Genomic DNA, 25347 nt, shown 5'->3' with positions numbered 1-25347 from the left:
ACGGAGATTGCAGGTAACGCATGACTGAACGTGTGGGTGGGTGTGCTAGATCAAATCCCAGCAGCTGCTCACTATTGCCTTGCATTGCTTCTCTGGATGGAAATGTGGCAAATGCACACAATAACCATAAATAGCCTCAAGGTTTTTATTGTTTCCGTCAGGCTACGCTGCGGTACTACGAGGAAAGGGGGGCGGGGGTGGTGAGCCACATTCTCAGCATATGCCTGTTGGCCTTGCTCTCAGTATAAAGCAGTCTGAGGCACCATCCTCACTGGGGGATTGGTAGTGGTGTGTGCACTGACAGCAGCTCCCAAGGGTGTTACGCCCGAGGCAGGTGCCGTGCCTCTGGGATCCCTGGGGCAGCAGAGAGTCAATAGCCACCGCTGCACCCTTTTGTGGGACCCAGAGTGCATCTCTTCTTGTGCCTGCCAGATGGTGCAGAGCGGATCTTCACCTTGCCCTCACCCTTCCCTCGTCTGCTTCAGCTGTCTCCTGACGAGCTGGGGGTGCTGGATTCCCCTGGTCCTTGCACATCAGTAATGCTGATATCAGGTCACATTGGCTTTGACTGGTGTAATTTGGGCACCATGCTTCAATATTTGAACTCCTTTCTGAGAAGGCTAGCAATTTCTGTGCTGCTACCGGGGCTAGATTTAATGTGAGACACAGGAGGCTGCATCCTCAGCTACCATCAATTACCAGTTAAGTGGATTTGCAGCAACTAGGGATGATACTCTAGTTTTTTATCCCCTTTCCTCCTTTTAGCTGGATAGTTGCTGAACTCTCAGTGGAGAGCTGTAAAAGAATTACTTGTGGGTAGCACCCATGTAACTCTCCCTGAGCTGGCACAGTGGTAGAGAAGCTATTTCTGACAGCACTCAAAACAGACATGTTCCCAAAGCACAATGCATGAAGGTCTTGAACTTGCAGAAATCCATTAACAGGGCTGGTATGGGAGTTGCCTGGCTGTCACATTTTGGGTTATGTTTACAAGAAACCTATTAGAAAAATAGATCCTTCTTGCCAGTAGAGTATACCCAAAGTGAGATTTTGAGATGCTGTAAATGGAAGGTCTGAGGTGCTATTTGCCAAGTAAGAACTAATAAAAGCCTGGAAAACTCTATTAAAAACAGTGCAGATTTATTGATTTGGACTAGCTGATAGTCTGTTCCTAAAGCTGCTTTTAAAACCAAAGCAATGTAGTTCTTATTCCTTGCCCTTGTTCTTCCTAACACTGTTACTTCTGTCCCTTGTTTAAGTGCTGACAGTTTAAAAATGTATTTGGAAAGGGCGCTCAGAGGATTTTGAACATGATGCTGTTAATAGGAGCATTGTTCTACCAGTCTCAGCAATTACCCAATTTCCTCTTAGGGAAAATCTGTCATTTTATCCACTTAGGCACCAGATTACCACCTTGTGAAACAATCTTTACTGTTTTCTCCCTGCCAAATAACACCCAGCATCTGAGGCAGCTCCAATCAGGAGGTTTGGTGTTTGTCCTCTTCATTGCTGCAGAGGAAAGAAAAAATATGCGGAAGAAAATCTCTCGTAATTTATCTGACCTGAGCAGGACAGAATAATTTCTAAGAAACTGCATCCTTGTAGCACACTTTCCTCAGCAGAACGGGAGCTTAGTGCAGTCAGCCTGCCTGGTACTGACCATTCAGCATCTCTGTTGATATGTAAATCCCACATCCTCCTCCTCAGCAGCCTGCCGGAGCCAGCAGCAATGATGTAACCGAGCTCCCAGCAAATCCTTTGTTTAAGCAGTTGCTTCAGCTCAGTGGAAAAGCTGAGCTGCTTGGGCTGTGGCAGATGAGCTGCACTTAATGGGAAAGAAAGGAGCTCCGAGAACTTCTCCTGCTCGCCTTAGAAGGGAAATTTTCCTCAGAGGTGCTTTCCTAATTATCCTGGATTTATTCTGTTTGTGCTGTTTGCACATGTCAGAGACAGACTGCTAGCCATCCAAGCTCCTGCTGTTCCAAGCTTTCCCTAGCCCAGGATACAGCCCCCTTTCCTCTGCTACATCAGCGGCGGGGTGGGGGGGAAGAGAAGTAGCTTTAAAGACTCTGCTTTGGCTCAGTGATTTACAGGGTGTTTACAGAAATGTAGTAAACAGACTGGACTAGTGAGGCAATACTACGGTGTCCAAATCCCATCCGAGAGTCCGGTAAGCTGAACTGGACTGTATCAGTCCAACCATTTGTCTGTTTACACTGCAGAAGACAAAATAGACTTCTGGTTCCTGGTTCCCTTCATTCCTATGGAGGTAATTTACAGGCTTTTACTTACTGCGAAGACATCTGCTTTAGGTTGCACTTGGCTTGTCTGCTGTGCAGGGGCCATTAGCAAGCACGTGTCATCAGCGTGGTAGCAAGTGACAAGTAAACTGAACCTGGTCAGAGGGGGATGAGGTAGAAATCCACTTAATGCACTGAAAGGAAAATAGGAAAATGGTGGAGTAGAGAGGATGAGGGTGCTATCTTGAACTTCCAAATGCGAACATGCGCGTACCAAAAGACTCAGTGTGCTTACCCCAGAGCTAGCTGTCACCTGTAGCATCAAGCACTGCAAACTGAGCCTTTGTAAACTTGCCACACTTGTAATCTGGCACGAGATTTAATCCTGTTAGTGAAGGTGCCTGTTTATTGCTCAGCTGGCCATAAAGACCCTGATTTTCTGTCTCCCTTTGCAGTCTGCGCTCACTTTGTGTTGGTGTAAATGACTGAAGAAAGCCTGGGGCTGCAGGCAATGTGGTCAGAGAAGAGCTCTGGTGTTGGGTTTCCCCAGAGCTGCAGCGAGTTAGAAGTGAAGTGAAAAGAGGGCTCTTCTGCCTTGCTATGGTAGCATCACTCGGGAGACAGCCTTGGTTCGCCCAGGCCATTGCCAAGGTGCTTCACCAGTTCCTATTAGATAGTGATGACCAACAACTTCCACATGTGGCTCTGGAGGTAGACTAGTAAGGAAGGACACATTTTTGCATCTTCCAATGGGCAGAGAAGTCAGTCTCTTAGAAGTAAAACACGTATCAGCAGGGGTGAGGGAAAGGGTGCTGGGGGCTGCGTTGCTTCCTTCTTGCAAATTTAAATGCTTATGAGACTTCTTGTTTAATAGGTAGCTATTTAGAACCACATCCAGTGGGGGCAAAGGGGCTTTAGAAAATTGTCATAGAAGGCTCAGGTGGTCTAAATCCAGTGTGGCCAGTGCACGTGTGCTGAACTAGAGAAGTTTATCTTATTGTTTCGCACAGGTGGGGCATCAGTAAGGTTTGAAAGTTTGTTTTCTTGGTTATAAGATGTATCCAGTTTGATTATTATTTCAGCCCTATCAAATAGGTCACTTGCATTTGCTTGCTACGGTTGATCTCAAGTCTGAAACATAAAGTACCCTGCACTTGCTCTGCCAGGGGTTTGCTCACTGAGGAGTAAGGAGAGTAAGCAGTGGGTATTTTTTTTGTTGGCATCTGTGCCTATGGATCTGGGCTGCTCTAATAATTATCCTAGGATGAATCCTAACAAAGATACGGGATCTTGGAAGTTAAAAAAGAACGTGTAGAAGGCAAATATCTAGTGCCTTATTCACCTAATTTAGTGTATTTGGCCAGATTCTTCTCACTCTTACTCCAGCATTTATATAAAATTGGTGGACTGACAAGTAAGGTCAAACAGGATTTGGCCCTTGAACACCAGTAATGTAATTCAGTTATATAAGACAACCAACATTGGCCTTATGGGGAGATATTACAATAACTCCTCTTGCTTTCTACCCCTCTCTTTCTCCCCTAGAATAAGAAAGGATATGGATATTTAAGTATGCAAGTTACCAGTTCATGGGGTTTGGATCCTTTTTTATTTTTGTACCTGCCCAGAAGAAAGAAAGGGGGGGGTTGGGGGGTGGTGGTGTAAGTGATATACTAACTTAATAGAAATTAGTCTTGTTTATTTGCTTGATGTAATGGAATAAAAAGAAAGCAGTGGAAAGGGAGCCAAGTCATTTTCTTGTAGTCTGCAGGAGGGAAGTTCAGTGCATCTGGAAGGCAGCAGTGCAGAGAAAGGGGTTTTGTAATTGAACTGGCATATGGCAAAAGAAGTGTTATGGCAAATCTGCGTCAAAATAAGGGTGGTGTCAAATTGGGCTCAAATTCAGTAATCACAGGTGCCAAATGGATGAATTTAAGTTCAAAGTTTAGAATTGTTGTGATTACTCTGGTTATTCTGGGTTCCTTTTTCAGATTGTCTCAGCAGGTGGCATAAAAGATTAAAAATTTTAATGTAAGGACACTGACAGAGAAAGACAGGCCCTCTACTGCAGGAAGTTAGAGTGGGAAGTTCAGTGTCGATGAAATGGAGAAGGACTTATGATTCAGTTCAGTATAGGACACTCTTCTGTTTTCCAGCCCTCAAAAGCCGGGTGGTAATTTGCATAAATGGATTTGCGCCTCCACAAAATAGGATTACTTTGGCTGAGCATACCTTTTCATTTTGGGGGAAAAAGAGCACCTTCCAAAACAAGCAATTAGTCAAACGTAAGAATACTTTAGGCACCTTATGCTCAGTTAAGTTATTCAAGGGCGAGTGAGACCAAAACCCAGGGAAAGTAAGCACATTTGGAGAACAGTATCAAAGAGATCTTGGTGTTGGATGCGGGAGATAATGCTGCATCCTCAGGAAGTGTGTTACCAGTGCAGTTCAGACACATTACAAAAGAAGCATGTGTTACTGTCCTCATTTTACAGATAGGAAATGCTCACACTGATCCTCAAAGTGCCAAGGAGCCTTTCCTCATTGATCTGTCTTTGCCTTACACCCTCAGTTTGCTTGGCTTGTTGAGGTCACCCAGCAGGAATGACAGCTAAGAGATGACTTCAGCATTCCCCCTCCTGCCCTCCCCAGTTGAGTGATCCTTTGCCATACCTTTCTCACTTCCCCCACTAATGGAGCCTTGTTCCCCACAGTACTTGGAAGGTTTATTTCTATTTTTCCTTGTCAATTAAACTAAACTCCCAACTGCATTGCGCTTAACTGCTACACTGCGTGCACTCCATACCTGTTCAAAATTGCCCTTCCTGGATAAAGCATGTAGGCAAACTTCATTTATCAAAGTAAGGGCTGTGGGGAAAGTGCAATTAATCTTCACTTCTCCCTGGAGAACTGCGAGGTGGAAATGGGTCTGTAGGTGTGAACAGCTGAAATAACTTGATTTTTTTCACAGCCCCAAAATGAACAAAGAAGTCCTTGTGGGAGAAGTGTGCATGGAGAGTTATACAAGATGAAAGAAGAGGGCAGCAAACAGGCTGGTGACCTAAGGCTTGGGGTCATTGCTTGACCCAAGCGTGGCTAGGTAGGAGAGCCTCTTTCCTACATCATTAGTCTGTCACAGGCATCATAACAATTTGAAAGAGCAGGAGAAAGGAGAAGGGCATTAGCTAAAATGACGTCAGTAGTGCTTTTTCAGCATCCTTCGCAAATATTGAAGCTTGCTATTTATTATAGAAGAGTACTAGAAGATGCTTTTCCAGATTTTTGCTGATTAGGTAAACAGCCTTACCTGTTTCTGGGAGCACCTGGATGCACAGGGAATATCCTGACCCTCCTGGTCAAGTCTGTTGGCAGCGAGAATGGTTGGATGTCAGCCTGGCCCTGGCTGGTACTCACTGAGGCACTGCCTGCTCACCCACAAAGGCTGGTTAGAGGATACCGCTGCTCAGCGTCGTCGTCTTTCATGCATTTTCATGATAGATCTCTGGAACTTTGTTTGTGTCCGTCCTCCTTAGGGCTGTGTAAATAAGGATGTAGCAGTGGATGGTGAGGAGCAAGCTGGGTTATGTTACCTTCAGGGAGAGAGTGAAATGCTTTATTTCATCTAAATTCAGTCAGTTCAGTATCTGCACTTTGCTGGCCAAAGAGCAGACTGGCTGAAGCCCCTCCAGACAAGATTCTGGCTCGTTGTAGGGTCATGGGAGGGTTCTTGACCTGCTCTCGGTGTGAGCTTGTCACAGTGGGACAGGCTTTGTTCCTTGCTTTGCCCAAGAAGTTCAGTGTCTGTGATAACCAGTCCCGAGGGACTTCTGTGGCCATCTGCTTCTGGTGAACTGGGTCTCCGTACGCTAATCCATCCCTTTGTAACCTGTGAATTTGGTCTTTGTTGTCTTGCATTCTGCTTAGGGAACATCAAGAGGGGGAAAACAAAAGTGCAAGGGCGTGACTTGTTAGAACACCTTTTTTTTTTTTCCCCCTCTTTCTTTCTTCTTTTTTTTTTTCTTCCCCCACCAGCTACATTTGGAGTGCCAATTCAGGGTATTGACTTGGATTTGCAAAACTGCGGATAGTTTGGGGCTTGAGTTCCTAAAAGGGCTCCTTTTACCTCAAGCGCAGAGGCACCAGCTAGGATCAGCCAGGTGCCCTGAATGTTTCCTAGATCTAACACCTCAGTGATAACTTTACATCGAGGGCCCTCACATTTGAAAGTTGCCTTCCCCAGTGGCCCAGTCATGCCCGAATCACTCAACGTCGAAGAGATGTCAATAGTGCTGTTCTCGCTTGTGTTTCCCTGGCCATGGTTGGGTGACCACAAAGATAGTAACTTTCCCCCTTACACAGAAGCAGATATATATGTGCTTACGTGTGTCAATTTTTAATTAGTTTGTGTAAATCTGCCCTGAAGTGTGTTGGGAAGAGGATGCATTTTGTACTGCTAAAAATAAATACATATGACATTTGTTTATTAGATTTCTCTTCGGGAAACAGGCTAAAATTCATGTGCTAAATTTGAGTGCAAAAAGATAAATGGAATTTGATTAAAAAAACATAAATCTGCAAGTATACTGTTTTTAATAATTTTGATACATTCATGGAGCTTTTTTCAAATGCTTTAAATCCTAACACGAGTCATTAAAGGCAGCAGCGATTTCTGCAGACAGTGAAGCACTTCCTTACAGGAACTAATTTGACAGCAAAGCAATTTAAATAGCTGTTTTAACCTCTTGTCCTTGAAGGGCTGATGGTGAAACCATTTCATCAGTTCCTCTATAATATTGTAAAATATTATATTGTATGTTCTTTCAAGATGTAAAATTATCTTTGTGTACAAGTACATAAGTGTATAAACATACATAGACAAGTACAGCTCTGCAGAGATGAACTTTTACATATTTTCAGATAGCTCTTTATAGGATTACCTTGGACTGTGGAATGAGACAGCTGAATCATCAGACTATGCTATATATTCTTCTTGCAGAGCTCTCAAAAGCTGGGAGACTTCTCTGGCAGGTCAAATAACATGTTGGAAATAATGTACTTCACAAATGATTCATGGTTTCCATTGCCTAATTTTTCAGAGAATGGCGCATTGCTAGCAATGGCCAGCCCATGAGCTAGTCTCTTATGTCAGAAATAGCAGCTCAGAAAAAGATTCATGGTGAGCTTTGGTTTATCTTTTGTGCAAACATGCATTTTTCTTAATATTTTACCAGATCATAACCTGCATTTCTATGAATAAAACTGATTCCAACCAGGAGGACTGCAGGTGAAAGTAGAAGTTACAAGGCCTGGTTTATATGGGTAGAATGGCCATGGATGTTACATCTAGAAAAGCTGAACGGTGTAAGTTGGTAGGAATGGCTTACGTGGAGCTGGAAGGACATGGCATGGAGTCACTCTTGTCATAATGGAGAACATATGGGCTAGGAAACCCAAGGAGAGAGAACTAAACTGGAAGCAGGACATAGCAAGAATAGGAGTCTGGAAAGCTCAGTCCCTCCTAGGGACAGGAGGGAATCACACAAGTCACAAACATGCACACGGGGCTATATGCAATCATGGGTTATTAGGCACCATTGCAAAAGCAGAATGCTAGACGAATTGGTACAAAAAGTGCAATAAAATATGCATTAACATGATGAAATATGTATTGGAATGAATACTAAATGGGATAAGCATGATTCTCAACTGCAATCTGGCAGGCTGTAACTTTGGCTTATAGAGAAGCCCCATTGCATGTTAGCCTAGTGCAGATGTCGAAGAGCTTCCATGCTGTGTCTTATTGCACAGAACACTCCTTCTCTGTATCGGCACTATGGTTTAAAGGGGAATTTAGCACCCTTTGGTTTCACCTTCAAAAGCGGGGCAGGCAGGGAGCTGTCACAGCCTCCTGGGGAAGGACAAAGTGCTGATGCAGGTATCAAGCCCCAGGGATGTCCAGCCTGGAAGTGAAGTATGTTGCATGCGTGCACACAGTGATAGTCCTTTCTATCACAGTCTCTTACAGAAAGAAGGGAGGAGAGATGAAATATTTTCTGTAATTCATTCCCATTCTGACACATTGAGAGAACACTGTAGAAAGAATGAGGCAGACTCCAAAAGGAGAAGCCCTGGGCCCAGTTCTACCTTGACTTCTGTCATCTTCAATTTTAGCAAAGGCATGAGAGTTGCAGAGGGCATAACAGAGTCAGTAACTTAGGATCCTCCGAGACTGCAACTCTAATGCTAAGGTCTCTTATTACCAGCTCTTCAGTGTGATGTTAAGGCTTGCAAAGGTCTCTAGCACAGTGGCCACAGTGATTCAGAGGACACGGAGCTCTGAATACTTCTCCACCAAACAAGATCTCTTTGGGAATGAAACTCCAAGGCCCCCATGGCCATGTGTCTTAGTAGCTGTTTATGGTTTTGGCCATAATCCTATTGTAACTATTACTATTAATCATATTACTATCATATTCCTGCAAAACATCAGGGAAGGTTTTCCAGACAGATTAATCACTAATGAATTTGTAATCTGGCTTTGATCAGTCGTTCCTTTTGAATGCTGGTAGGTGGAGTTTACATGTCAAGATTTTCTGAATAATGAAGATGCTGCCTCTAAGGATCCTTTGGAATTAATTTTTCAAATTTGGATCTAATATGTAAGCTGGGCTCCCATAGTTGGTTTTCTGCTCACTGAGCATCAAGAAGAAAGGACTTTGGCAAATCGTACAGATATGCAGGCCTCCACCCACATGCTCCTACTGAAATGAAAAGCAAGATTCTCTCTGCATTTGGAGAAAGTTAGAGACGACAGGTAGAAGTACTTGCAATCGCGAAAGCAGAGGGAGTGTTATCAGAGGAGTTTGAGCAAATGGCTCCTGAAAACAACTGACAAAGCTTCAATCTCTAATCCTTCCACACTTGGTTTACAAACCTTTTGCAATGTCAGCAGCATCTGACATCAAATATCCGGCAAATAATTACAGTCAGCTTTGACACAGCAAAGTATAAATCTAATTTCTGGTGAGGCATAAACGTCAGAATACTGTCTGCACAATAGCCAAAGGCTGTGTAAATTGTAATTAAAAGCATTTAATTTTAGTTAATCTTCATTAGGAACATAATTATGTCCGCACACAAATTGCTTCAATGTAATTGTCACAGTTGTAAATAACTGGTTATCTCAACCAGCTTTTCTTCAGGATAAACTGGCTGAGAGATTATCAGCTGTTTTAGAGCAAAAGCAGAGGGTGTCTATTAGTGTATCTGTAATGTGTGCATCCAGGGAATTAAACCAAACTTGCAGTCCTTGCCCCTGCAGGTGCTGCAAAGTGGTACCAGCTCACATGTTCCCCATGGCTCCAAATAAGCTGTTGTGCAGAGATGAGATGATACCGTCTTGGAAGTTCAGTCATTCCTTAGAACTTGGTCATAGAGAAGCAGAGCAAAAGGTCCTCTCTCCCCCCAAAATGAATCAAACTTGATTTTCCAAGGGTGTTTTAGTCTACAATGGCACTGGCTTCAGCCTTATCCCTGTCTTGTAGGCATGAGAATATACGGGGAAAATGTACCTTTCATAAAGTCATTTTCTAGTCAGATTATCAATGAAATCTATATATGGACTTTGCTGTCCTGATGCTCACAGGAGACTTGTACGTTGCAGAAGCCTGGAGCTATATGCTGTCAGCAATGTTCCTCTGGTGGAGACAGGCTGAAGTCTTCCACTGGTCGAGTTGCACCTGCCAATGGATTGCTATAATTCTTCCCTTTGGGTTTCTTGATTGCTATGGGGATTTAGGGCCTGATCCAACATGTGTTGAAGTCAACAGGGAATTTTCCCACTGAGCTCTGTGTGATCAGAATCACATTTGCTATAGAGGAATGAAGAATGTAATACATGTTGGATTCTGCTGAGAGCAACCTGACCTGAATCCAAAGAGGCTGAGAGTAGCTACTGCAAGATTTAGCTTAGAAAAGGAATGATTTAGTCTTCTTCACTGCCTCAGGAAACAATGCCAGGAATGCACGTAAGAAATTAAATAGCACTTGGGAGATGAGTAAAAATAGTCTTATAAGTGGACATGAATGCTAGAAATGGATGTCCCAACAACATAGTTTAAAAGTAGAAGGAGCTTTTCACTGTTGTCAATGCTCTTCCCAAATAATCTGCACTGTAACTGCTAATTGGCATAAATCTTGCTCATAATACCCATAGCAGAGATTTGCACTGAATCCATTGCTAATCCTATAAACTGGTGAGTTTGATAAAGTGGGTTGCTCTGGGCATTGCTAATTTTATTTTCATGCTTCCACTTGCTATCATTCATTAACCCCCAAATGGCAAGCTGGTCTGTATACACAAACAAGACAGCAATAGTCATCTTATTAGTGGCTATAACCATGAGTGGGAAATGACAATAAAATGAATACATATACAATTTAAATAGGATGCCTTTTCTTGTGTGTTGGTATGATGCTACCTGCTAAAAAAAAGGGCCAGGTTCTCATCAGGGCATGCAAAATTAAATCTAGAACAAGGAAATTCTGTATTGAATGGCATTATTTTTCACATGACTTACTATTATACCCCAGGCACCACAGTATGGAATAGTACTGCTCTTTGTACCTCATTGTCTTATTCTTTTAAAAGTACATATGTCTCATTGTTTAAATTCGGTACAATATGCAGTTATTAGAGCAGCTATCAAGCGTATCTAGGGCTGAAACCTGCCTGTGTGTCTCATTGGGTGTAGCACTAACCAGGGTAAGTTCAAAGACCAAATTCTGGTATTACAGTGGATGAGACGCCCCTCCTCAGTATTAGAGATGCGAAGGACTGAATGAGCACCCCTAGGGCCTCTTCAGACACGTCCGTTTCAGGAGAATCGGAGTGTACCACTGGAGCACAGTGGAAAGGCTTACAATATCGATGCTTTATTTTTAACTCAGTACAGGTGAGCTGGGCACCTTAAAGAGGATTACAAAAACAAAGGCTGACCCCCTAAGATAAGACTTCCCAGATTTCCATTTGCATCCTGAAGGGAAGAAAAATCTGTTCAGGAAAACACTGGAAATTTTATCTGCCCACCACTGGCCTAAATTTTACATCTAGCAGCCAAAGTAACATAAAAATCCACTTTTTCTTATGAGTCAATGTCTTATTGTGATATAATGCTTAGTTACGTGACCACCTGGTAGTCCTTAAATAATTGTATAGTGATACAGTCTGGGTTTGCTTCCAGTGAAGGAAGTTTGGATGCAAAATGGCATCTCACTGAACTAGTAGTAACCAGAGGAGTTTGGTTTGCGTACGACTTCCAGGAAGCTCTGCATTGGAGAGCTGCCCACTGCTCTCCCAGTAACGTGTGGCTCCTGAGCAGCACGGTCCTGCGCTCAGCCAGAGCCCCATCCAAAACATGCTGTGTGTGCCAAAGCTGTGATTTCCAGAGTCAGAGCTCAACCGAATAAAACCCGTGACTTAATGCAACACGCTAGAGGGATTGGGGCTGGATCTGCAGAGCCAGATCAGATAACTAGGGAGAATGGATAGCATACTGCTCAGCAAAACTTTTTACCTATAACTCAGCTTGGATAAGAGAATTTAATACTTGCCTAGGTATTACCAAAAGGTGAAAAGCAATTGCAGAGAAAAATATACCATCTGTTATCTAAGGCTAATTTTCTTCTAGGCAGCCAGAGCTAGTTTTTTCTTTTATCCAAGAAAGCTGCCTTGGAACAAAAACAATACAATGGTGTGGATTATGTATTCTCTGGTGGAAAGAAACAAAATATTTAGCCTGGACTACAAAAGAAAAACAGTGTCAAGTTTTCAAAATTACTTTGGCATGTTTGAGTTCAAGACAGCACAGCAAAAGCAAAACGCTTGTTAAATCATTCCAGTGTGCAAGTATCGTGGTAGATTTGATGTTCCAAGAATTGACTGCACGAGCGTGCTAATTGTCAGGATATGATTTTTTAATTATTTTTTTAAAGGATGTTCATGTGTTGCCTTATTTGGTCACAGATGCTTTACTGCCTCTTGGTAGAGAAGAAAAAGGAAAGGAAAGGAAAAGGGCAGTTGGTTTAGCACGGTGACATTATAGTGAACTCCAGCACTACATTCTCTATGGAAATATATATTCTGGACTGAACAGTATTTCTTCAGAGACACCAGTGAAAATATGGTACTGGTCTTGTTACAATTACCACTCTCCACTTACGCCTGCTGTTCCATGCTTCAGAGATGCTCTGTTTCCGTAGCTGTTATTGAACCCAACTGGAATTGCAGACATTCAACGTTTCTTTAAAAAGCTCAGTCCGCACTGTCTGCAGTAGATGTTTATTAGAGTGCTGGAGCAAATTGAAAGCATACCACTGTGGGAATAGAGAAGATCTCCACAGGAGAGGCTGATGTTGCTGGATTACCTGTCAAAAATGATCTGAGATGAAAGGGGAAGGGAGCAAAGGGAAGCTATAAAACATTTGAGGGGGAAAAAAACCCCACAAAGTTTTAGAAGTGCTGTCAGTATAATCAGGGAGTAAAGCCAGATTGATGTTTTGTATAATTCTTGTGACTTCAGTACATTTGTACCAAAAGGCTTATATGCCAATACAGATTTGGCCCTTTTGTTCATGTTTCTTTTCAAAACTGTATTTTCAGTCTTTATGCAGTGTTTACATATGAGTTTATGTATGAGCAGCATTTCCCCCATGAACAGGCAGCAAGCCTTGTTTCTTTCTTGGCATCCACAACAAAATTAAAAAAAACCCTACAACAACAAAACAAACAAACATCTGCATCTTTTAACTGATATTAAGGTATCAGCTTTGCTGAACCTGGCAAAGAGTTATTCAGCATCCTTTTGTTTTAACTGTAGTTGCAAATTTACTGATCTCCACAGTCACAATGAGGACTCAGAATTGGTGCTTTGACGCAGGGTTGTTGAGTGCATAAGTGAGATCAGAAGCCGACTCGAAATCTGCAAGAACATGAAATACTTTTCTGTAGAGGTGAGGATCGGCAGGAAAGGTCAGGGGAGGAAAGAATCTACAATATCTACCCCTGAAAAGGTGAAGACTACTGCAGGGTGCTATCTGTGCTCATTATTGTCTCACACCAGAGTGCCGTTGAGGATGAATATCTCAGTCCAGTTCCTGTTAGTGTCAGCGGCAGCAGAGGGAAGCCCTGTGTGGGCAGATGCCAGGCTCGTGTTCTTCACACCAGCAGAAAGGATCCATTTATCACGGAAATGACATGGTCAGTCTAGAGGTGTGAGGGCTGGGGAAGAGACGGAGAGTGAAGGATCAGTGAAGAGCTGATGAGTTCGTGCAGCGATGGAGAAAGGAGGAAAAAACCCAGATGTGTTATTTCTGTGATTCAAATAAGAAAAGCAGTACCTGATTATCCCATAGGCAGTGCACAAAGGGGATGTAAATGTGTACAACCATCGGCAGCTGGCTGATCTGTGAGCTCATATAGTCACCTCTGCACCTGTAGAAGTGGAATTTGCTATTTCTTAGAGACTGGGAAAGAAACAGATACAGTTCTGCTTGTGAGTCTCTGGCCGTCTTCCATTTCTCTTATCATGTATCTCTTGGGGCAATGTCGTAGCAATTAGTTTCTAATTGCTCCAGTAGTCTACAACTCATTTTATGTGAAATGCCATCCAAATATAATGGTTCTTGCACCTTTCACAGAAGCAGAAATTAATTGCATCATCATTTTAAAAACTCTTCTTCTTTCTGTTCCCCCTTGTTCCATCACATAATACTTTATATTTCAAAAAGAAAGGTAAAATATTAAAAAGGGTTGTTGGGGTTTTTTTTAATCAGGTACTCTTCTGCCACCGCTTAATGGCAAAGATTCACCCTGATGTGCTATACATTTCTTATGATGATGTAATTTGAATGATACTCCCAAAATTAGTGTGGACCCTTTATTCCTCTCCCAGGTGCTATTTAGTTGGGGCAAGAAGGCTTTAACCTTCTGCCTTTCGGAATCCCCCTAGTAAATCAGCTGCATCTTGGGATCATCTCCAAATGAAATTTGCTTGCTACACAGCAGCAAGGAGACGTGATAGGATTATAAAACAGGACTATTTTTCACTGCAGAACTGCTTGAACTCACTCCAGACAATTATGCAGCCTGCCATTTTACACATCATCTATTTCCGTATTCCTGCATCAATTATTCCATGCACATTACTGCATACTAAGCTACAACTTGTCATTGCTTCTGCAGACATGGAAAGGATGGGATGTATTTCAAATTGAAAGAAAAAAAAAAAAAGAAGGAGAAAAAAAGAAAAAAAAAAAAAGGCATTTTCCTGTGAGAGGCTTTGGGACATGCATTTCAGCAGCCTCGCTGCAGGTTCAGTACAAAGTATTTTTATCCCACAGCCTACTTAACATTGTTAATTTCTACCCTAATATGGTTTAGCTCAGGACATAATGCTGAATTTTCCATTTCTCTGGTAGCTGTCAGCTGAATTGAAAAGACCTATTAATTAGAAAAAAAAATAGTAGCTTCATTCAAAGATTAACGGAAATTAGGGTGAAAACAAAATTGTTCTGATAGGGAGGGCATATGCATTTACTGTAAATTCCGGAAATCTCCCAAAACACAAAGAACATGTTCAGAATGATAATTAAGGAAGAAATTTTGACTCCCTGAAATAACAGCTTGATGGCAATTGTTACTTTCCTTTAGATTTAATGTAGCATCTGTTACAATTTAATTTTTAAAGGACACCATTTTTAATTCCTATTAATCTCCAGAATTAACAGTGTAATAAAGATCCTTGCAATACTGAAATTTAACTTCTCAAAATGCCTTTAGGAGCCTTTACAGAATATTTTAGCAATTGAGCAACAGCTTTCATGCTACAAGTGAGGTGCAATACAAAGCCAGTGTTAATTAGATACAGAACAGGTTGCATCTTCTCATCTTCAAGAATTAGGCTGACTTGGACCCATAGGCTGCAAATGAAATTACCCTGTTGGCCAACAGGACGGTTTGTTCATTGTCAGGTTTGGAGAGGAGTACTAGGAAGGATGACTTGAAGGCTGAATACTTCATTTTTGTGTCTTTTTTCCATTAAAGTTGATAGGGTGAAGTAAAAATGTTAGCTTTTCGACATCTCCTTTGATGAGAAAGTGTTTGGATTTTGCAGATGTTGAACAAAGCAGAGGGGGACCTGTACAAAATATGAGCTCAGTGACGCATCCAAGATTTAATTAATAGAAGAAGTATCTTTAGATATGATAAAAATAGCATAGATGTTTGAAAGGCTGCACGGTTGGAGACCTAGACCCTGAATACCACCAGTGCAGGCTGAGATACAAATATGTGCATAAGCTGAATTGACAGAATAGTCCTGTCTGGTGAGAAAAGGTTTTTAATTACAACTGAGTTAAGAGTGCATCTTCCCCAGGAAAAAGCATGATAATACGTTGCCATCATCCTAATTAACATATGCTGCCTACCACAAACACCAAGGAAGACAAGGTTATCTGTAGTGAAGTGTGTTAGTGTGCTGCTGTGCTAGGGGAGACACAGCCAGTTCGAAACGTGCTGCCTTCAAAGTCAGTGCTCATGCCTGACTTAAACTGAAGTGTCCTCAAGCTCTCCTGATGCGCTAATAATAACAGCAAGTCTGACACTGATTTTTCCCTTGAATTTATTTTGGAAGGAAGTTACTGATGTCAGCAGGACTCATGACAATGTTGAATAACTACATTTCTTAAAGAGAGGCTGCCTCAGTGAGTAAAACACATCCACTTGCTACATGGAAACCAAATCTGTTCATATTTAATAGGAGTTCCTTTGTCACTCTGGGAGATTATCGAAGACAGAATTTCCTCTCTTATGTCTCTTTACACCACATCACAAAGAGGCTGTAGGAACAAATCCTGCTATTTCATACAACTGTGTAATCCTCTTCATTTTGCTAGAACTTTATTCTGCCCGAAAGCACTGTGCAGGCATGCTGCCCTCTGCTTCCATGGCTACAAGCTGGGCAGTGTTAGGCAGAATGAGTGGGTTGCAAGGCAGTGAACTTATCCCTGAGAAATGGAAATGCATGAATAAATGAGTTTTCTCTCCCTGTGAGGGTTCATCTTTGGCCACTGCCACTGCTGTACTGGGCTGAAGTCCATAACCGTACCCAGGTGGGTGAAAGTACAAAGGCAGCTCTCTTTGGTAGCTGGCCAATATGCTGTCCTTGGAAATGTTTGGGCTGAGAATTAAGTTCTTGATGCATCTGACCATGAAATAATTAACTGGAGGAAGTATTTTTACATAATGCCGACCGATAAGAGAAAAGAAGGAGCAGGAGCCAGCAACACTTATAAGACATTGAGGAGGGAAAGACTGTCCCAGGGCACCCTTCTAGTGGGTAAGGAGAGCAGAAATGTTGCCATAGCCTTTTAAGCAGACAACACCCGCTGCATGTGGGGATGGGAGCAGTTCTTGCAGCTACAGTTTTACTTCCTCCCTTCCCCACCATCTTCCCCAACTGAAAGCCAGCAGGCAGAGGGGTGGCTGTGGGGATGCTGGTTCTGACCTCCTCATGCACCAGGTACAGAGATAAAGCCTCCTTGGGGGGAAGCGGGAACCAGCTGTGAGACAAAGTCAGGGTGTGGCTCCTGGTCTCCTCCAGCCCCTTAGAGCTTCCTCACAAGCCATAAACGCTTGGTGGTGCTTTTCACCCTTCTGAGCCTGTTGGTCTGCTAATGGTATAATTCTTTCTGTGCTCCTTGAAGGTGAAGGGGGTTGCTTGCAAGCACGCACCAAACCATTCGGTCCTGGTACAGGGTGTTTTGTTTGTTTGTTTGTGTTTTAATCAGGGTGAGGATCTAGGTACCAATGTCTCTGCATCGCTGTCAGTGCCATTGTTGCAGTTAAAGAAAAACTCGCTCAAAGCTGAACAAGAGCCTTTCTCTTTTATGAAGATACGCACAATAGGATCAGCAACAGCTATAGGTTTTAGGAGCTTGTTGCTGGAAATCTCATTAACTGGAAATTCCAGCCCATTGGGTCTTCATCCTGACCTTGAATAGGTTGATAGGTTCCCTGTGCTCCTACTTTCAAGACTCCTGTTTCAAGTAGCGTTGCTTGACCTTGGCTGTATAGCCAGGCTACTTCCAAAGTTTGTGATGCTCTTTTATAGTCCAGAACTACTGTTTCCTCTCAAGAGTGATGAGGGGGGACAGTTAGGAAGAATGGTTTGTCAGTTCTCTGAATTCTTAAGTGCTACCTGTTTTGGGGCAATTTGTGATGGAAATCTTTCCTTTGATAGTCTTAATCTGTCACCTAAAATTTCTGGTTTTACAGTTTTCTGACTGGAGAAAGGGTAATCTTTTATAAATTAGTGTTGATGGCTGTGCTCTTTATGCCCTCAAACTGCACAGCACATTTATCCTCAGCCTAATACCCTCATGAATGCAAGAGCAAGCCTTTCTTCTAGGTAAAAAGAATCAACAGCCTGAATATCTGTTTCATAGTCCCCTCCATATGTATAGGGCATGGGGATAACAAACTAACCTTTCTTCCAGAGGCTAATTGGATTTCACACAGTTTGGAAGCACTGCTAATTCACAAGATATATTAAATTCAGCTTTAACGTTCCTACTGGGTAGCTTGGCTATTGACCTTCCTCCCCCTTGGTTTTTATTCTATTCTATTTCAAACTTAGCCATTTCCAATACTTAAATAAACAGCATGACGATTTACGAGCTGCTGTGGACATACATGCATGAATATTTCTTATTCCACTTAAATAAGCATCACAAATGCTTATTATAGAAAGAATGCATATTGGTCAGAAGCTGGTGTCCCTACTCTTGTTTAGTTGCATTATAACAAAATAGTCCAAGTGAACATAAAGCACTCATAATCCACCTACTGTAGTTATACAGCCTAATTAAGAGGATCTGCATTTTTTATCAGTAAAAAGCTGTAAAAATTCTCTCTTGCATCAAAGGAAACACTTGATCACACTGACTTGCCCAGAATTTTCTCTTCTGAACGTGAGAAAGGAAGAAAACATCTCTACAGAAGAGTGGAATTTGATTGTTTCAGTCAAACTATCTAGGCTTAAATGTAAGCCATGGCTTTCCATGAATACAAGAAAAAGTTAAGATCTCTGAATAATGTTTTAAAGAATGGAAATCTTACTGCATGTTTCGATTGAGAGGTCAAATTATGCGCCCTGAAACCTAGATGGTAGAGATGGGTTTTCCTACCCTTCATGATGGCTCACTGCAAACACAGTAGTGAGGGGACAGCACGACCCTGGTCTTGCCAGGTTTCCACATGTATGTTTGGTGGCATAGGAGAGCAGAGATGGAAGAGCAGATGGGAGAGTCCCCTTCCCTTGCTGATGGGTAGTTCAGAGAGGGTCTCCCCAAGGTGTAATTGGACATACTTCCATGGCATGGGCTGGGCATGCAGGAGTGCTCCTGATCTATTTTTGAAGTCGACATCCATGCTTTTTCTGTTCATCTTGCTATTGCTTATCCATTTTAAGCAGTATTTTTTCACAGAAGTGGATAAGTAATTCTCTTTCTGTGAATGCAAATGTGGAATCTATTGAGTGGGTGTGTGCGTACTTTAAAGAAATAATTGAATCCAAACATCTCTTCTTTTTAAATGCAGGAAACCAGAATCTAATAAAATGTAAATCAATTCAGTGTCTGCTTTGGGCTTGCAGTCTTCAGACTGTTAAAAAACCATAATGTATTAAGTGCTGTGCATTCCAATATCAACATCTTTATTTTCCATCATATCCTCTTAACCCCTTAAGTCTCCTGAAATCTTTTTCTTTCTGGACATGTGGCAAAGAGCTTGTCAGAGAAGAGAAGGCAGTTTATTTAAAGTCTGCTCCGCATGTTCATTAATTCCTGATACTCACTCTGGCACATGACCTTACCGAGTTTTCCTGTGGACAAATCTGTATGTGTTTAGTTTCTGTACCGTGCTTTATTGATTGCAAACACCCAACTGAAAAGCACAGTTGCCTTTGTGATTTAGGACTTTGTCTTCTCAGACCTGAAATAAACATACAACTGCCAGTTTGACTCAGGGTACAGGTGCTGGAGTATAAATAAGTCCATCAGATTTCTGGTTTGAGTTAAACCAGAGTTTAAACAGATTTTAGTTACGTTCTCAGCTCAGTTAACTCTCAGTGCCTGTCTAGCTGCCAGTCTGACTTAGCTCCACCTAGAATCTAGCGCTGAAAGAGAAAGGACATGAGCAGGCATCTGAAACGCATTAATTGTCTTTAACTAACAGATGGTCGGATGTGTTCAGTTTTATATCATTTATCAAAGCAACTTAGAAAATATGAGTGTGTCTTAATTCTGTTCTGATCTTGATAGGCTTTATGTGTGTATGGCACACAAATCATCTTCTATGGTCTTTTTGGCCTTAAAGGGAGCTGTTTCTGAAGACAATTTTTCCTCTGTTCTGAACTCTGGAAGCCAACAAGCTGAAGAAGTATGATGACTTGAAGAAAGCAAATGGACATCTCTTTTCTTTAAGCATAACCGTTAGATCTGCAGAAACTTAGGGAACAGTTTGAAGCTACCTATGTACTGGTATGGCTTTTGGTTCCGCTGTCTAAATTCTTAAAGAGGAGGGATGTTACAGAGAGAACAGTTAACAAAGTCATTACGACGAAGGGAGAGAGGAGCGGAGGAAGAAGCCTTGCACTTATCCTAAGACTTGCGTGGAGCCAAGCAGTCAGTTAAAGATGACAGTCCCCAAGATGGAAGACATTCAGCCCCCAGGTAGAACCTGTGGTGATGTTATTCCAAATCTCCTTTGCCAGACCTCTGCTGGCCGTTCAGGCAGAGATCTTTCCTCATTCCATGACATAAGGAAGAGATGGAATGTCTGGAAGTAGGACTGTGGACATAAATCACTGTTCTGAATAATCACTAGCTACAGTGTTTGATCATTTATCATTCAGCCTCACCTGGCTCCATCAGCTAAAAATAGGAACCTCTGATAAACACATTTCTCAGAAAGGTGAAAAAGACAGTTGAGTTAACCCTCCTGGTGATGTACTCCTCTTCAGAGATGGGCTCTGCCACCTTCTTGGCAAACCGTGATGGACAATCCAGGCCACCGGAGGCCTCCTGACAAAGTGGCAGCCACAGGAGCTGCAGAGCTCGATCCAGCAGTGAAAGCAACCGAAATGTGGCTGGAGCCTATGTTACTGCTGTGATGATGTTCATACTTGTCATTGTAGAGAGTGACAGTGAGGGCAACCCGTTAGCCGTGCAGACACAGCGAGCTCTGTCATTCTGCAGATTATGAAAGGGAACAAAAGGAGCTGGTTAATCATAACACCCTCTTAAAGCACAGCAGGTTCTGCACTGGTAGGTGATTCGGACTACAGCTTAAGTCTTCAGGCTTTTGATTGCTAATTATTTTTAATTATTTTATTTATTAATGAATTACAATTTTTAAATACTGCTGCTGCCTCCTGGAGGATGGTAGAAAAAGCCAGTTATTCACAGCTGTGTACGTATATATCCTGCATATTTACTGCTCCTTTTCCAGGTGAACTCAGAATATCTGTAGCGTCACAGATACTTCAGCAAACTGTGAGCTCACATCCAGCGAGACACTTGAGACAAGCTCCATTTTGTCAAAATCCTGAAAAATGCTTAGTTCTATAACTACTCTACTAAAATGAACAAGAAGGCTCAGCATCTCTTAGAAGGCAGTATCTTTCCTTTCTGCAATTAAAATTTTTGCAGCAGACACTAATGGACTGTCACTGCAGAAATCCCCTTTTGGAAATCCTAGCTATATTGTCCTCTCAGGGAAGGTTTTTCTAATCTAAGCAGAGAAAGCTTTCATTTAGCAAGAAAAGAAATGACGCTTAATGAAAGCCTAAGGAATTGCAAACAGTTTTGTACCCCCTAAAATCTCTGTTAATCTCTACCAATTTCTGTTTCTTTCATAATATAAATTATAAAGTTTTTAAAAAAACAAACCTTGACACAAAGAATAATGTTACAATCAAATCTATTAGAAATAATTACTTTCTAAGAAATCTGCGCCTCATCGACTGGAGTGTGAAGATTTAACTTCCTTCATTGGAATTGCTTAAGCTACAGGAATTGGAGAGAGAACATTTCATGCAGTATCATCCTTTTTAAGTCAATATTGTCTTTTTTAATCCAGAGTTTCAAATCAAATATTATCCTCCTTTAAACAAAGGCATGCACATAGATCTTGGAAACCAATGCTATTTATTCTGTTTGCTTTAATTATATACATAAATTTATTTTTTGTTATAAATAAAAAGGCTTGCAGACTTAAAAAAGGGGAAAAGACAAATCTTACTAATTTGATGGTTTCCAGTGTCATTGCTAAGGGTGCATGATAAGAGTCACCAACAAAATCACCATTTTCAGGTAGCAGCAAACATCCTTGCACTAGCAGGCTACTATTGGGTTTTGTCTTGTGCGTTAATAAATTTATAGCTACAAGCAAAATGCAGCATTTAAAAACAATGAGGTTATCAGCTGGAGTAAATTTTTCTTGATGTGAACTTTGTTTCAGGGTTTTCATGGTGTTCCAGACTAATCATTGGATATAATTAGACTAGTAGATTAGAGTAAGCTAAAGCAGAACGTACACTTTCAAAACAGTCCAGAAAGCCTGGGGGGAGACTTGTACTATTTTTCTTTTTTTTTTTTTTTTTTTCCTGATAAAACATGAGAAAAAAGACTTTTGAAGAATGGAGATAAGAAGACTTATAAGGTTATTCAGGAGTCACTAAAAGCCCCTAGAACAATTAATGCAGGGTAGAGGTTTGGCTTGTCAAGAACAACCCTGAAACCTTCCATACTGGCAAATAAGGTCTCGAACCAGCTATCCCAGCAGAGCAGCCCGTGGTCCCGCTTCCTGGCTTGTGTCCCCTTTAGCTTCGTGTCCTTCAGGGATGAGCATATCTAGGGCTTTCTCCTGGTGTTTTTCTTTTTCTATGCACCACGTGGCAAGCTGGCTCTGGCGCTGTAAGATCCAGCACTGAAGCTGCACATTTTGCCAAAGAAAGTTTACTCCAGCGACCTTACGTAGACAGCAATACATATGGGGGATGTTTCAGGGACATACAGTAATGATTAAGGATTTCAGTGTAATAAATAAAAGGTAAATAGAAAATACCACACACGTGGTGAACATAAGCAACATAGCTGAAACTGCATAACGTGTGACACCTGTTATTTCCTGAATTTTGCAATGTTTTGCACTATTTAATGAGAGTGGGGTTGTTTTTTGGCTGTCTTTCTTTTCTACCATGTTGTCGTGAGTTCTTAATAGTGAAAGTTACAGCAGGAAACAAAAGGGAACAAATAAAGCAAATACAAAAGTTATTGTTTCCTAAATATTAGGAGCTCAACAAATAGATTATCTGATTTCTCTACCAGCCTCCAGTACTCATCCAGCCAGCTGTTTATAATTATAAAATACCCATAATAGCCTATGACCTGAAGGGACAAGAAAGCAGCAAAGTGAATTGCAAGTATCTCTGCTTGACATGTAATCAGGTTTCTATCCTTTTGTGGGTTGGTAGTTTTCCATCGCATTTGGACCCTTCAGCTGAAGGCTTTCTTGGTTGCCAGGACTTTCTTTTTAACAGCACCTGTGGATTCTTTCTGACTTCTTCTACAAGGCCGGGAAATTTTTGAACCCTTATGTTACGATCTAGCTTTGCACTACATTTAACTATGCAGCGGTTTCTGCACTGAAGGGTGAGCTCAGCAACCCGTGAGTCTTTTCCACTACATAAGTATTCATCCACTACATTAGCATTCAGATGGGAACTTGTGTATCGAGCCAAACCCAATTATTTGCAAATGAATCAGTGCCACGCATCCTCAGGGGGTGGGCTGTAATACCAAGTGCTGATTTGAAATGTCATCTTTTCTGTGGGAGAATTCTCTGTAGGTAACATGATACCTATTTTCAACCTAATTTTAGGCAAACAGAAATTGGAATTCACTGAATTTTGCGAAGGAAATTCTACCTTTGATCAAAGCCATAGCAGATTTCAGCTTGCCTCATTTTGAAAGTCATGATGATGTGAAAAGCAAGCTTTTCAGTCATGTTTGGCATCATAACCAGAGCTGGCACTCTGAGGCAGTGCTTTAATTATACATTATATTAACCAGTGTGAAATACTGAGCCTTATTAAGATAGCCAAAAGCCTTCCTTATAGTTGATTTATTAGAGCTTGAAATTAACTTTTCACAGTTAGAGAAGAGTAGATACAGAAGAGATCAGTAGATACAGAAATTCAGCTCTGTCTACAGGAAGTTTCCCCACAGTTATCTCCAGTGCTCTCTCCAGTCCCTTGCAACGCACCTACCCTCTGTAAAGATCCCAGAGCCCAGACATGCCAAAGCACTGTCAGCACATGCCACTTCAGCTGTCAGCCTCGTACCTCCATTATAAATGTCGGCGCCAATCTCGCGGTCGTTTGGAATGGTCTCCTGAAAAAATGGAACTTTAAAGAAACCACATTCACCCTGGACTTACCGAGGTGCTCAGATGTGTGGCTGCTGGGCTGCACCAGGCTGGCTGATGTTGGAGCTGCTGCACTCTGGTGTGTTCGCAGATGAGCATTTTTCCTCCTCCTGACACAGTACGTGGTATACAGCTGGGATGTCAGGAGCTCAGGCTGACGTTCTAGACAAAGTCAATTGGATAGAGGTACCTTGTTGTTCCTATAGCCCTTGCAGGCAGGTGCTGCGCTGAACACTTGCCTCTTCAAGAGCTACACAAAGGCTTTGAAGTTGGGCCTTCAGTGGATCTGGAGCTCCCACATCTTGTGCTTTGCTTCTGTTTGATGCTGCAAGGCAAGGCACGCGTCTGGAGTCCGGGTACTGCAAGATAGAATTTCCCTCTATTTAGGATGGCAAAACAGAGAAGCAAGGTATTCAGAGCCATTAGCCAGCATGACCATGTCTTCTGTTTATCTCAAACATCTGCTTTTGTGGGGTCTTAGTTTTAGGTGACTGAAAGCTATTGCTTTTCCCACAGAGCTGTCCTAGGGCAGAGCTCCCACACTGGCAGCTGCCACACAGCTCCCCTCCTCCGGCTTCTGCCTTTCCCACTTGGTAACCACCTTCCCCACCACTCAGCCTTCTGTGGGATGGGCAGCTCTGCAGTGAGGAATGGTGCTTTATCATCCCATAACTGGGTGGCAAAAGCAGGGAGAAGGAGACACAACATCTGCAGTAAATCTGTGGATTTAAATGAGGCTTGGGTGGGAAGGGTGCCCAGTGATAATTTGGGCCTCTCCCTCAATGGTGCAGATAAACCTTTTGGCTATAAAACCTATCATCAGGTTTGCCTGCTCAGGAAGAGTCCCATTCCTGCACCTGTGCTGTGCTCAGCACACCCTCTGGAACCTTTTAGTGCTTCTTTAAGTTTTTAGGCCCTGTTGGTACTAAGATACTCATCAGCACGGGCAGTGGTGTCTCAGCCTTGCCTACCAACGTGGCGTGGGGGACACCCCTGCTTCTTATTTTAGAAGTAGCTCAGGAATGCCTGTGTCATTCCTTAGGGTGACTAACATATTCTGTCAGTTCCTGAATGGATTGGAAAGGCCATACCTCATGGAATTTGCAAGGTAGTTGGGATTTTTTTTTCTGTTTTTTTAATTAGACTTTTACGCTTGACTTGCCCAGAGAAGTTGTGTGTTGTGCGCCAGGCTTACAGGAAGTAGGACTGAATTAGCATAGGACAGGGGGAACAGCAGAGAGGCAGCTCTCTCCTGTTTAAATTAAAACTAAGCCACGTCAGAATGTTGCCAATTAAAAATAAAAAGAACGACTTTCCTCTCTCCGTAGGTGACCTGTCTCCACGATTTCTTTGGGGATGATGATGTGTTTATCGCCTGTGGTCCAGAAAAATTCCGCTACGCACAGGATGACTTTTCTCTGGATGAAAGCGGTAACATCAAACACACACTGCTCGCCAGTCTGTGTTTTTATGTGATTTCCATTCAGTTGCTTGTATCAGATAATACTGCTGCATGATTTTGTTCTGGTTTTTTAAGACCTAGAACATACGTGGAATTTA

The 25347-nt window shown here is 42.2% G+C and overlaps 1 protein-coding gene across 4 annotated transcripts in view; it reads left to right on the top strand.

Annotated features, from left to right (window-relative positions):
• DCX (doublecortin) overlaps positions 1 to 25347 on the top strand; it is a 72945-nt gene that overhangs the window by 30340 nt on the left and 17258 nt on the right. For all 4 annotated transcript variants that reach the window (XM_086470017.1, XM_086470016.1, XM_009950878.2 and 1 more), the window contains exon 3: positions 25116 to 25218. In XM_086470017.1, the coding sequence (XP_086326143.1) occupies positions 25116 to 25218 (103 nt within the window). The remainder of the gene's footprint in view (positions 1 to 25115; positions 25219 to 25347) is intronic.

This window comes from Leptosomus discolor, chromosome 9 (genome assembly GCF_034619465.1).
Source record: "Leptosomus discolor isolate bLepDis1 chromosome 9, bLepDis1.hap2, whole genome shotgun sequence".
In the NCBI taxonomy this organism is placed as follows: Eukaryota; Metazoa; Chordata; class Aves; order Leptosomiformes; family Leptosomidae; genus Leptosomus; species Leptosomus discolor.
The sequence above is the reverse complement of the archived record's forward strand: the minus strand, read 5'-3'. Positions and strand labels throughout refer to the sequence as shown.